The 14,892-nt window shown below is 49.7% G+C and overlaps 1 protein-coding gene across 1 annotated transcript in view; it reads left to right on the top strand.

Moving 5' to 3' along the window:
* LOC117529603 (ephrin type-A receptor 6-like) overlaps positions 1–14,892 on the top strand; it is a 384,313-nt gene that overhangs the window by 321,432 nt on the left and 47,989 nt on the right. The window contains exon 12 of the mRNA XM_034192438.1: positions 12,844–12,914. Coding sequence (XP_034048329.1) covers positions 12,844–12,914 — 71 coding nt within the window. The remainder of the gene's footprint in view (positions 1–12,843; positions 12,915–14,892) is intronic.

Below are 14,892 nucleotides of genomic sequence, written 5' to 3' on the forward strand. Positions count from 1 at the left end.
ATTGTAGCAGCTCCAACTTCTGGGAACTGTGCAAGTCTGTCACATTCAGATTATTGTAAGTAATGTGCTAAATCTGAAGGATTGAGCATTAACTGACACATGCACCAAAAGGCATTATGGGAAATGAGTCACCTCCACCAATAGTGATTACATATGAGAACTAGAGAACGCACTCCCAATGCTGCACACTAAACGAAAACGTCCCTTCATGGACAACGACATGACCTCTCCTAACTGTGCAAAATATTGATGAAGTTCCCGGATGTTAATTCATTTTCAATGGAGATTCATGACTGAACACACTCAGAGAAATGCTCACAAAATACGTGTTAAAATGCCATTTTGACCTGGATATAGAGCCAGTAAAATTAATTTACATTAAATTATGTCAGGAAAGTATTCAACTTACTCGGACACACACATTCCCAAATATTAGTGCTGAAAGTTACACGGATATGCACTGTTCAAGCTGCTGAGCTGAGGCGTCCTGCTGCAGCAGGTGCTGTGTTCAACGCAGCGCGGCTCCTAAAACCATTACTATATATATATAAAAGCCATCTGTGCCCAGTGGGAGCCTCTAGATGGCTTTGGATCAGGAGGAGCGATCTGTGGGGAAATGCTACTGGGACACAAGCCCAGGGTCTGATCATCCCTGGCTGTCCCAGTGCATCTCAGGATGTATCTTTTAGTTACCTTAAACTGGCACAGCCAGTGACACCCAGGAACAGGCTGGGGGACAACCAGGAGTAGTCTGGTGACAACTGGAGAGACAGTTGACAGCTTGGAAAGACGGCAACTGGGGCGGGACAGGGTAGCATCCCAACTCGCATCTTCTGTGAGGGAGAAACCCAACTATGCTACAGAACGACCTACTGAGAAATACCCCCAGGGGAACCCGAGAGGGGGGGAGGATGAGTTCCCCAACAGGACAGACACAACGTTAACGACTCTAGCAAATGGCTTAACGCCGATGACAGCCAAAAGATGCATTTGCGGCAATATCTGCAAAAACGAGCGTGGCCTGACGATTCATCAGTGCTGAATGAAATGCTTGGTGCAGGAGAGTGCGGCACAGCACACAGGACCTAGTCCCGGTGAGACGACGGAGGAGCCCGGCCAGGAGACACCCCACAGAGCCCAGAACCTCCAAGTGACAAGCTCTCCATCCCCCAGCAAAGTAGTTCAACAGCCACGCATCAAGTGGCCGGCAGTGAGTCAGTCAAAATTGTGGCACCAATTCGATGTAGACGCAGCCAGAATCATTGAAGCAACAGCAAAAGGGGATGCTGACATGCGGCTCCAGACCATGGCAACCATCATTGATACCTTTGGAACAGAGAGGTTTGGTGTGGAGGAGTGCAAGTCCAGCAGACCTGACTACATTAAAAACCGAAGGGCTGAAAAGATCAACCATCTGCGGAAAGAGCTGCGGGCCCTGGCTAGGCAGTACAAGATAGCGATAGAGGAGGAGAAATCACCACTAGCTGAGCTCCAGAACATCATCAGGATGAAACTCGTGACCCTGCGAAGAGCTGAATGGCACAGGAGATGGAGGAGAGAGAGAGCCAGGAAGTGAACTGTATTCATAGCTGATCCATTAGGATTCACCAAACAGCTGTTGGGGCAGAACCGCAGTGGGCGGCTAGTTTGCTCCAAGGAATAGGTAGACCAGTTCCTGGAAAGCAACCTGAGCGACCCTGAAAGTTAGCACGAGTTAGGGCCTCAAAGTGCCTTGTTGGACATGCCATCTCCCACTGTTGATTTCATCACCTCTGACCCCACCTGGAAGGATATCCAAGAGGTAGTGACTGCAGCCAGAGCAAAATCAGCTCCAGGACCCAGTGGAGTACTCTACAAGGTGTACAAACGCTGCCCGGAGCTTCTTGGAATCCTCTGGAAGATCCTGCATGTGATCTGGCGCAGAAGAGCTGCTGCAGATCAGTGGAGGCAGGCGGAGGGTGTCTGGATACCCAAGGAGGAGAATTCCACCAAGCTAGAGCAGTTCAGATCAATCTCGCTCCTTAGTGTGGAGAGGAAGATTTTCTTCAGCATCCTTTCCAGAAGGTTGACAGACTTCCTCCTTAAAAATAGTTACATTGACACTTCGGTCCAGAAAGGTGGGATTCCAGGAGTGTTGGGATGCTTCGAACACACCGGAGTTGTCACCCAGCTGATTAGGGAGGCACGGGAGGGTATGGGAGACCTTGTGGTGCTTTGGCTTGACCTGGGCTCCATACTCCACAAGCTCGTGGAGACTACCCTGGTTCGACATCATGTACCCAAGAAGATCAAGGACCTCATCCTGAACTACTACGGGAATTTCAGGTGCAGAGTCACTTCTCGAAGTGTAACATCAGACTGGCACCGGCTTGAAAAGGGCATCATAACTGGGTGCACCATCTCAGTTAGTCTTTTGCCCTGGCCATGAACATGGTTGTCAAGGACGCTGAGAAAGAGTGCAGAGGTCTTCTGTCCAAGTCTGTCATTCGGCAGCCCCCCATCAGAGCCTTCATGGATGACCTCACTGTCACCACAACATCTGTGCCCAGTGGGAGACAGTTACTCCAGGGCCTGGAAGAGCTAATCTCTTGGGCAAAAATTAGCTTTAAACCAGCTAAATCCAGGGCCATGGTGCTGAAGAAGGGTAAGGTGGCAGACACGTTTTGCTTTTTCTTGGATGGCACAGTAATCCCATCTGTCACCGAGAAACCAGTCAAGAGCCTGGGCAAGGTTTTCAACTGTAGTCTCAGGGATACAGGAGCAATCCAAGCCACCACCAAGGACCTTGAGTCGTGGCTATCAGCAGTAGACAAGTCTGGCTTACCCGGTAGGTTTAAGGCATGGATTTACCAGCATGGCGTCTTACCCAGGGTACTCTGGCCTCTGCTGGTGTATGAGGTGTCCCTGTCAACAGTAGAGACTCTGGAGAGGACGATAAGCGGCTACCTCCATAGATGGATGGGCTTTCCACACAGCCTTTGCAGTGCCGCACTGTATGGGAGGACGAATAAACTCCAGCTGCCGTTCAGCAGCCTTCAACGAGGAGTTCAGGGTCTCTCGCACAAGAGAGGCTTTGCTCTATCTGGACTCCAAGGACTCGAGAGTGGCAGCAGCAGGCATCGTGGTATGAATGGGCAGGAAGTGGAGGGCTTAGGAGTGTTTGGAGGCAGCAGAGTCTCGGCCGAGGCACAGGGCTTTGGTGGGAATGGTGACTAGGGGACGTGCAGGGCTAGGAACATTTCCTCAGCCACTCTATGAGAAGGTACACGGCAAGAACAAACGCCAGCTAGTCCTGAAGGAGGTGCGCTCAGGGATCGAGGAGGAACGGGCCAGTAGGATGGTGGGCATGCAGCTGCAAGGAGCATGTACAAGGTGGGAGGGCGTGCTGGAGAGGAAGGTTTCTTGGCCCGAGATCTGGCTGGCAGAACCCCAGCGCATCAGCTTCATGGTTCGAGTAGCTTATGATGTCCTGCCCAGCCCATCCAATTTCCAACTCTGGGGCATGGGTGACTCTCCAGCTTGTGCATTGTGCTCTAGGAGAGGCTCTCTGGAACACATTCTGAGCAGCTGCTCGATAGACTTGGGAGAGGGCCGATACCAATGGCGGCACGGCCAGGTGCTGAAGTCTATTGCAGAGACTCTCTCTAAAGCAGTGCATAAAAACTACAGCACCAAGCAACAACTGGGCAAAAGGAACATCACCTTCATCAGGGCTGGAGAGCAGCCACAGTCACACCCCAAACCTGTAGCCAGCCTCCTCACCTCAGCTGTTGACTGGGATCTATGAGTGGATTTGGACAAACAGCTCAAATTCCCAGACTATGTCGCAATAACTGCTTTGAGGCCAGACATCGTGCTCTTGTCAGTTTCCTCAAGGCAGGTGCTATTGATTGAGCTGACAGTTCCCTGGGAGGATCGCATAGAGGAGGCAAATGAGCGTAAGCGATCAAAGTACCAGGAGTTGGTCGAGCAATGCCAAAGAAGAGGCTGGAAAGCACGCTGCGAGCCCATTGAAGTGGGGTGTAGGGGTTTTGCTGGCCGCTCACTATGCAAGGTGTACTCACTGCTTGGCATCACAGGGGCTGCAAAACGGAAAGCCATCAAGTCCACCATGGAGACAGCAGAGAGAGCCTCCAGATGGCTTTGGATCAGGAGGAGCGATCTGTGGGCAAATGCTACTGGGACACAAGCCAGGGTCTGATCATCCCTGGCTGGGTCGCCGGAGGGAGGGCGTATGATGTTGAAAGACCCGAAATGTCCGATGAGCTCCGGAACATCACTGAAGATGTGTCCCAGTGCATCTCAGGATGTATCTTTCAGTTTTATATATATATATATATATATATATATATATATATATATATATATATATATATATATATATATATATATATATATATATATATACACACAATTATACACACAATTATCATTTATTGACCGAGTTTCATTCATGAAGTCAGTGGTGTGCGTACACATCTCTGTCTGTGGGTGTGGGTGTGACTGTGAGCGGCACAGCGCGGGTCATTATAATCTCATTATTTTAGGGTCTTGTTGAACAATTTTAATCCCTAATGACAAGTATTTTAGCTAGACATTGGTCTAGTAGTGGAAAATATCAACTAGACATAAGTGAAGAGTTAATGGTCTGTGTCATCGGGCGACACAGGTACGGCAGGAAACATACAGCTGTTTGTCATCCAATTATCACGGACAAAGTGACAAGAATAACCAAAACCACTTACTTATGGAAGGAAATATTGTCTCCCTTGTTCCTCCGTTTGTGGCTTTGCCAACATGTGCAGCTTTCTGGCATATTCCACCTGTTTCTGGGAACTTCTATGCACGCAAATCACTAACTTGCCAGGAATTAAAATGGTAATCACGCCTCCTTGCCGGCACAGGGTTCAGGGCAAGTGTGTTCTCTAGTTCTCATATATAACCTCTTTGCCTCCACCTCTCCACCCACTCCCCCACCATCAAAATGCATAGATCACTGCCATCTACTGGATCGGAGTGTGAATAGCGACCAACATATTTTGTGAATCTCAAATGTGTTTTGCGCTCAGAATGTCTCAATATTGCTTAAGTGAGCAAAGCGATGAATGCGTGTGACTTCTCTAACAGAATTTTCAGTTTTGCAAATGCATTTTTTTAGAAATGAAAAAAAAAAGACATATTTACAAATGCACATTTATTTGTAAAAACCAACACAGAAGTTACAAATTGGAAATTTGTGTTTGTGGATCGCAAAATGCGTGCAAATCAAGGTAGATCACCCTCTGTGCATTTGCAGGTATTAATGAGACAAATTTAACTCCATACTTAAGTGTCTTACATGTATACGCTGTCTTTAAGCAGGCACAGTGTCAATCACTGCTGAAATGCATTATGGGAGTTCAGGGTTCAGGGTTTTTTTAACTATTGTTGTAGTACATATTAGTTTAGCAGTGTTGTTAGTGTTATATATTTGTTGTGTTTTGATAGTTCAAGTAGTGTAATTAGTTTGGCGAAGAGTTGTGTTGTGACCATGAGTGAAAAGTGCCTTGCATTTGATCTCTTCTGCCACTGTCTGTGTTGTTGTGTGTGAATAGTAAATGACATTTTTTTTGCAGCAGCAGCAGCAGCCACCCCGCCCCACTCTACTCAAAAAAAAAAAAAAAACAGCAACAAGAAAAGGACTATTTCAGTCCATATGTACAGTTGGAAATAAGTTCCGTTTGTACATAAAATATAAATAAAAAATGAAAAAGGATTATTGAACAATGGGTTACACCCACTACACTAGTTTGTTGTGTGCACCTGTTAAGGTTGCCAGGTGACAATGGGTAGGTGTAGGAAAATGCTCTGTGGGCTAGACCATTTTGTTTCAAAATGTTTGGTTCAGCCTCAGCAGTCTCATAAGGCCAGATCTTCACAGTACACAGCCTTAGAAGTATGTAGCCCCTGAACTAGAACACAGACTGTGTGTATGTGTCACACTGAGCATTGGATGTTGCAATGGGCGTGTCACATAGACCAAGCCCACACATAGATTATGGTACAACCCCAATTCCAATGAAGTTGGGACGTTCTGTAAAATGTAAATAAAAACAGAATACAATGATTTGCAAATCCTCTTCAACCTATATTCAATTGAATACACCACAAAGGCTGAAAACCTGTTGGGAAAGTGTAGTGACACGGACCCACAACAGGGGGCGCAAATGAACGGACAATGGAGGAAGTCAAATAACAACACTTTACTGTTGTGAATAAGCACAACAAACACAGCAGATTACAATAATAGTCAATGAAGTCAATTCACAAAAATGTGTTGCGTGGGCAGGCTCGAAGATAAGAGACGTCTGTCCAAAGCAGAACCGGAACCACACGATTTCCTCCGCCACCGAACAGCGGGAATACTGGAGCCGCCAAGTCCCGAACTCCCAGGTGGCCACTGCCTCCGCTTGTCGGATCTGGTACTGCTGGCGAGGAACAAAAACAGTTAGATGTAGGTGCGTCTGCACCCAGCAACACGTATGGTGGAAAACCACCTCCACCTCTCGTCGGAAAAAAGGAAACAAAATATCTGCTATCCAACACACAAAGTAACAGGTATTCCTGTCAGGAAGACAACAAAGTCGGATGAGTACGTTACCTCCTCGGTAGAGCGATATCTCGGCAAAGAGGTGGAGATGTCGTCCTGCTGATATACCACTGCTGATTGGATGATTGGTGACAGCTGTTGTAGGCGATAAGTGACAGCTGTCACCCCGGCTGCTCCTGTGAGGCGGCAGCGCCCTCTGGTGCCTGGAGCCCGCACTCCAGACAGGGCGCCCTCTGGTGGTGGTGGGCCAGCAGTACCTCCTCTTCAGCGGCCCACACAACAGGACCCCCCCCCCCTCAACGGGCGCCTCCTGGCGCCCGACCAGGCTTGTCCGGGTGGCGGCGGTAGAAATCGGCCAGGAGGGCCAGGTCCAGGATGAAGCTCCTCTTCACCCAGGAGCATTCTTTGGGTCCGTAGCCCTCCCAGTCCACCAAATACTGGAAGCCCCGGCCCATCCTACGGACATCCAAGAGCCGGCGCACAGTCCAAGCCGGCTCGCCATCGATGATCCGGGCAGGAGGCGGCGCCGGACCCGGAGGACAGAGGGGTGAGGTGTGATGCGGCTTTATCCGGGACACATGGAAAACAGGATGGATCCGCAGTGAGGCCGGAAGCTGAAGCCTTACTGCGGCTGGACTGATGACCTTAAGGATTTTGAAGGGGCCAATGTAACGGTCCTGTAGTTTGGGGGAGTCCACTCTTAGGGGAATGTCCTTTGTGGACAACCACACCTCCTGCCCTGGCCGATACGCAGGGGCCTGGGTCCGCCGACGGTCTGCATGGGCTTTGGCCCTCGTCTGGGCCTTTAGCAAAGCAGAACGGGCGGCGCGCCACACCCGATGGCACTTCCGCAGGTGGGCCTGGACCGAGGGCACACCGACCTCTCCCTCAACCACCGGAAACAACGAGGGCTGATACCCCAGACACACCTCAAAAGGGGAGAGGCCGGTGGCTGAAGACACCTGGCTGTTATGGGCATACTCGATCCAGGCCAAATGGGTACTCCAGGCCGCCGGGTGCGCGGCCGTCACGCAACGCAGGGCCTGTTCCACCTCCTGTTTCACCCGTTCTGCTTGCCTGTTGGTCTGAGGATGATAACCGGACGAGAGACTCACCGTGGCCCCCAGTTCCCGGCAGAAGCTCCTCCAGACTTGCGAGGAGAACTGGGGACCGCGATCGGAGATGATGTCTGTTGGAATCCCATGCAGCCGGACGACGTGGTGGACCAGGAGGTCCGCTGTCTCCTGGGCAGTCGGGAGCTTTGGGAGGGCCACGAAGTGGGCCGCCTTGGAGAATCGGTCCACTATCGTGAGGATGGTGGTGTTGCCCTGGGATGGCGGGAGGCCCGTGACAAAATCCAGGCCGATGTGGGACCAGGGGCGATGAGGCACAGGCAGCGGCTGGAGCAGTCCCGATGCCCTGCGGTGGTCAGCCTTGCCCCTGGCGCAGGTGGTGCAGGCCTGGATATAATCCCGGACGTCGGCCTCCAGGGACGCCCACCAGAAGCGCTGCCGGACAACTGCCACGGTCCTACACACCCCTGGATGACAGGAGAACTTGGAGCCGTGACAGAAGTCCAGGACTGCAGCCCTGGCCTCTGGTGAGACGTAAAGTTTGTTCTTCGGCCCAGTTCCGGGATCCGGGCTCCGTGCCAGGGCCTCCCGGACGGTTTTCTCTATGTCCCAGGTGAGGATGGCCACGATAGCGGACTCCGGGATGATAGGTTCCGGTGGATCCGACAACTCCGTTTTGACTTCGTCTTCATGCACCCGGGACAAGGCATCCGATCTCTGGTTTTTGGTCCCGGGGCGGTAGGTGATCCGGAAGTCAAAACGGCCGAAGAACAGTGACCAGCGGGCTTGCCTGGGGTTCAGCCGCTTGGCGGTCCTGATATACTCCAGATTCCGGTGGTCAGTGAAAACCGTGAATGGCACGGACGTTCCCTCCAACAGATGTCTCCACTCTTCAAGAGCCTCTTTCACCGCAAGGAGTTCTCGATTGCCGACGTCATAGTTCCGTTCAGCCGGGGTCAACCTGCGTGAAAAGTAGGCACACGGGTGAAGTACCTTATCGGTCTCTCCGCTCTGGGACAGCATGGCTCCTATCCCTGAGTCAGAGGCGTCCACCTCAACCATGAACTGGCGGCTAGGGTCGGGCTGCACCAAAACTGGCGCAGTAGAGAACCGTCATTTCAACTCCTTGAACGCGGCTTCGCACCGATCCGACCAGGTGAAGGGGACTTTTGGAGAGGTCAGGGCTGTCAGGGGGCTAACTACCTGACTGTAGCCCTTAATGAACCTCGTATAGAAATTAGCGAAGCCGAGGAACTGTTGCAGCTTCCTATGGCTTGTTGGTTGGGGCCAATCTCTCACCGCCGCAACCTTGGCCGGATCAGGGGCGACGGAGTTAGAGGAGATGATAAACCCCAGGAAGGACAAAGACGTGCGGTGAAACTCGCACTTCTCGCCCTTCACAAACAGTCGGTTCTCTAACAACCGCTGCAGGACCTGACGTACATGCTGGACATGGGTCTCAGGATCCGGAGAAAAGATGAGAATATCGTCCAGATATACGAAGACGAATCGGTGCAGGAAGTCCCGCAAGACGTCGTTAACCAAGGCTTGGAACGTCGCGGGGGCACTGGTGAGGCCGAACGGCATGACCAGGTACTCAAAGTGACCTAATGGGGTGTTAAATGCCGTCTTCCATTCGTCTCCCTTCCGGATCCGAACCAGGTGATACGCATTTCTAAGATCCAGCTTAGTAAAGATTTTGGCTCCATGCAGGGGGGTGAACACGGAATCTAACAATGGCAACGGGTATCGGTTGCGAACCGTAATCTCATTCAGCCCCCTGTAATCAATACATGGACGAAGTCCGCCATCTTTCTTGCCCACAAAAAAGAAACCTGCCCCCATCGGGGAGGTGGAGTTCCGGATCAGCCCGGCAGCTAATGAGTCCCGCATGTAGGTCTCCATTGATTCGCGCGCAGGTCGTGAGAGGTTGTACAGCCTACTGGACGGGAACTCAGCGCCTGGAACCAAATCAATGGCACAATCGTACGGACGGTGCGGGGGAAGGGTGAGTGCCAGATCCTTACTGAAGACGTCAGCAAGATCGTGGTACTCAACCGGCACTGCCGTCAGATTGGGAGGGACTTTGACCTCCTCCTTAGCCTGTGAACCGGGAGGAACCGAGGATCCTAAACACCCCCAATGGCAGGTTTCGCTCCACTGAACCACCACCCCAGATGGCCAATCAATCCGGGGATTGTGCTTCAACATCCATGGGATGCCCAAAATCACGCGGGAGGTAGAAGGAGTTACAAAAAACTCAATCTCCTCCCGGTGGTTTCCAGACACCACCAGAGTTACTGGTTGTGTCTTGTGTGTGAGTAAAGGGAGGAGGGTGCCAGCTAGTGCCCGCACCTGCAACGGCGAAGGAAGCGCCACCAGAGGGAGCCCTACCTCCCTTGCCCATCTGCTGTCTAGCAGATTCCCTTCTGACCCCGTGTCCACCAGTGCTCGGGCTTGAAGGGTTAAATCCCCGCTCAGGATTGTGACTGGGAGTCGTGTGGCAATTTGTGTGTGTCTCACTTGAATGTTTTGACCCCCCCTTAGCCCAGTCTCTAAGGGCGAGTGTTGTCGTTTTGGCCGTTTGGGGCAGTTTCTCTGTGTGTGCTCAGTTGAGCTGCAGAGAAAACACTCTCCACGGATCAGCCTCCCCATTTTGGCCCTGTGCATTTCCCTAACAACGTCAGCAGGGGGAGCTGTTGCCCCACAAAGCGCTGCGGCTGTGGAGCGTGGGGAGGGCGGCCCCTTTTCGAACCCGGAAGGGAGAGGGGCGGCGCGTATCCGGTCACGTCCTTCGCCTCGCTCCCGACGGCGTTCCTCCAACCAATTGTCTAACCGTATAACGAGATCGATAAGCCCATCTAAATCCCGTGGTTCCTCCTTAGCTACCAGCTGCTCCTTCAGAACCAATGACAGTCCGTTTATGAAGGCGGCGTGGAGCGCAACGTTATTCCAGCCGGACCTCGCAGCCGCGATGCGGAAGTTGACTGCATAAGCGGCTGCGCTCTCGCGTCCCTGTCTCATTGACAGCAGCACGGTTGAAGCGGTCTCTCCTCTGTTAGGGTGACCAAACACTGTTCTGAACTCCCCCACAAACCCAGTGTATGCTGATAACAACCGTGAGTTCTGTTCCCAGAGCGCCGTAGCCCGGGCGCGTGCTTTACCCCGAAGCAGAGCAATCATATAAGCTATTTTACTAGCGTCTGACGCGTACATGACGGGACGTTGTGCGAAGACGAGCGAACACTGCATAAGAAAGTCCGCGCACGTCTCCACACAACCTCCGTACGGCTCAGGAGGGCTTATGTATGCTTCAGGGGATGGTGGGAGGGGTTGTTGAACCACCACTGGAACGTTTATATCCTGCACAGGGTCGGCAGGAGGACGAGCTGCAGCAGCGCCCTGAGCGCTCGCCGCCATCTGTGCGGAGAGAGCCTCCACCCTGCGGTTCAGGAGGATGTTTTGCTCAGTCATTTGATCCAACCGAGCCGTAAAGGCGGTGAGAATGGGCTGCAGCTCACCAATCACGTGTCCTGCAGACGCCTGCGCTCCCTGCTCTCCCATTGGTCGTTCAACAGCCGGGTGACGCCCCTCGGAGTCCATGACGCTGGCCGAGATATCCTGTTGGGAAAGTGTAGTGACACGGACCCACAACAGGGGGCGCAAATGAACGGACAATGGAGGAAGTCAAATAACAACACTTTACTGTTGTGAATAAGCACAACAGACACAGCAGATTACAATAATAGTCAATGAAGTCAATTCACAAAAATGTGTCGCGTGGGCAGGCTCGAAGATAAGAGACGTCTGTCCAAAGCAGAACCAGAACCACACGATTTCCTCCGCCACCGAACCCCAGGAATACTGGAGCCGCCAAGTCCTGAACTCCCAGGTGGCCACTGCCTCCGCTTGTCGGATCTGGTACTGCTGGCGAGGAACAAAAACAGTTAGATGTGGGTGCGTCTGCACCCAGCAACACGTATGGTGGAAAACCACCTCCACCTCTCGTCAGAAAAAAGGAAACAAAATATCTGCTATCCAACACACAAAGTAACAGGTATTCCTGTCAGGAAGACAACAAAGTCGGCTGAGTACGTTACCTCCTCGGTAGAGCGATATCTCGGCAAAGAGGTGGAGATGTCGTCCTGCTGATATACCACTGCTGATTGGATGATTGGTGACAGCTGTTGTAGGCGATAAGTGACAGCTGTCACCCCGGCTGCTCCTGTGAGGCGGCAGCGCCCTCTGGTGCCTGGAGCCCGCACTCCAGACAGGGCGCCCTCTGGTGGTGGTGGGCCAGCAGTACCTCCTCTTCAGTGGCCCACACAACAAAACCAACATTGAATGCCCATGACCTTCAATCCTTCAGGCAGCACTGCATTAAAAACCGACATCATTGTGTAAATGATCTTACTGCGTGGGCTCAGAAATACGTCAGAACACCATTGTCCTCAGTTGCCAAATGCTTATTGAGTGTTGTTAGAAGGAAAGGTGATGTAACACAGTGGTAAACATACCACTGTCCCAACTTTTTTGAAACATGTTGCAGGCATCCATTTCAAAATGAGCAAATATTTGCACAAAAACAATAAAGTTTATCAGTTTGAACATTAAATATCTTTGTCTTTATGGTGTATTCAATTGAATATAGGTTGAAGTATTCTGTTTTTATTTACATTTTATTATACACAACGTCCCAACTTCACTGGAATTGGAGCTGTAGTTTCACAAGCTGTAGCATGCAACAGCAGCCATATTTCAGTTCAAATGCAGCACGGTGGCTTGCTGGTTAGCATTGTTGGCTCACAGCAAGAAGGTCATGGGTTCGATTCCCACCTGTGGCTTTTTTGTGTGGAGTTTGTATGTTCTCCCTGTGTTTGTGTGGGTGTGCTCCTGACCGTAGGGGTTTTTCTGTAATTATTGTATGGCTTTTGCCTTACAATATAAAGCGCCTTGGAGCAACTGTTTGTTGTGATTTGGCGCTATATAAATAAAATTGATTTGATTTTGATTTTGTTTTGCTCCAGTTTCCTTCCTCATTTAAAGACATGCAGGTTAGGTGAACTGAAACTTTGTAATTGTCTAGGTCTCGATCTCTAATGGAGGTCACATGTGTTGAATGACTGATGGTGTTTGATGTGATATTAAAACAATATTATTCTAACTGCTTCACCTGCACAGGTGTCAGGGTTACATCAAAGCCAGGATGAAGTCAGAAGAGAAGCGCAGGACACGCTTCCACAGTGGACATGGTAATATGCTTCATTAATAACAACAACAAAACACCCATAAAATTGTCAACATCATTTTGGCACTATTATGCATTTTAATATTTTGTGCACAGAACATTCTGTCAAATTGTATGACAATCTTTCTATGTATGTCATGCATGCTCCACAATGAATTAGGTAGAAAAGGACAGTACATTTTGTAGTTGTGTTTTGGTGTTTGCAGAATTACAGTGAATAGCCCAAATTTAGTATTGTGTCTTATTTTTCATCCAGCAGCTCATAAGCAATTTCTCACTGGATTTTGACAAGCCTTTGGGTATTGCAGTATTCAGTTTTCAATTATTCAGTGATTGTCAACTATTTGATGCTCCAATCATAGAGACAGAGAAAGAAAGAAAACATTACATATGTCCTGTTCCAGAGAAGAACTATTATGCTGATAAAACCCATGTCTGTTCAGTAAAAATGTTGTCATGTTTTTGTCTGTACAGGCATGATTTACAGATTAATTGATTTTAATGCAAAACATGAATGTAAATCTTGCAACATGCTGCACCAGATCTGAGAACACATTTGAGAATATGTGTGCATATCATTTTTCTTTGTGCATACTGCAACTGTCTATCTATAGAACAACCAAAGGGTTTAGGTATCTGAAAGTATTTAAAAAGCTTGTTTGTTTAGTGCTACATTAGTGTAGTGTCATTTTTCTTAATTGTTTTAAAATGGATCAACAGAAAATTATGGCTCTGTGATAGACTGGCGACCTGTGCACAGTATACCCTCACCCGATGACTGCTAGAATAGGCTCCAGCCCCACCATGATCCTTAATTGGAATAAGCAAGTATAGAAAATGCATGGATGCCTCATGTTTGATACCCCAATAAAATCAAATGTGATAGTTTATTTGTTGCATTAAAGATTGGATCTGGGAATATGCATTGGTGTCAAGTATCACCTCATCCATTACGCTACTGCCCTAGATCGCAACCACCCAAAAAAAACAACTGGACCGTCCGCACCTGTCTAAGTAACAATCTAACTTCCACAGGAGAGTGATATGTGAGCGCTCTGTTGGCCTTGTCGTGTTGCTGACACCTCTGTCACACCTTGATGATTTAGCCACCGTATGTCAAATGTATACAAAATGCTGGCATACCCTGGTGTACATCTAATAAGTTATGGATAGGTTTTGTGTGAGTTAAGAGCACTTTGAAGCACACTGATGTATGTTGTAATACAGTAAGTACGTCGAAAAATGTTGGTCATGCACAATATTTTCGAAGTATGCCAGCGTATGTCTCATACATTCTGCATACGCAGTTGTTGTTGTTGCTTGATGACGTGGTTGCCAGTATTTACGTGTTCCACCTGCCAAACAAAAGGGTTCTGCTGGTGGTGGAAACGCAAACCAAGCCAGGCTTAACTGTTTCAACCCGTACCATACCATGCAGTATCGACCCGGACTGCTCAGTGGAAGCGGGACTGTGAGCATACACTGGCTAAATCGTCAGGGTATGACAGGGCCCTAAGGTCTTCAACACTGACTCACCTATGGACTGGAGCATACCAGAGAAACCACATTAGTTATGTCATAGCTGACATTCCCTTACACTGCTAGTGCTATGCCACATATACATACTCCAAAGTAGCCATTCCTTAAAAACAAAATCATTTCAGAGACCTAAAGCCAAATAATACAATCACTGCCTTTGGTCACTGGTTAGCTTCTAGATCTCAAAAGCATTACTGTTAGATTGGAAACACCAGGACCCTAAGACTTGGTTCGTCATTCTCCTGCAAAAGGTATCAGCATTGACAAACACCTCTGTGCAGCAACCTCAAGACTCCATAAGCACTTCCCAAGTGTCTCTCTGTCAGGACTGCAGGTGGCTTCACACAGGAAATGGGAGGAAACCAATGTAGACTCACAGGCATGGTTGGTTTAGATTGATAAAAGGCTTTATCTGGTGACCAGGCATGGGGTTCAGTACACAG

The sequence above is a fragment of the Thalassophryne amazonica genome, chromosome 2 (genome assembly GCF_902500255.1).
Source record: "Thalassophryne amazonica chromosome 2, fThaAma1.1, whole genome shotgun sequence".
NCBI lineage: Eukaryota > Metazoa > Chordata > Actinopteri > Batrachoidiformes > Batrachoididae > Thalassophryne > Thalassophryne amazonica.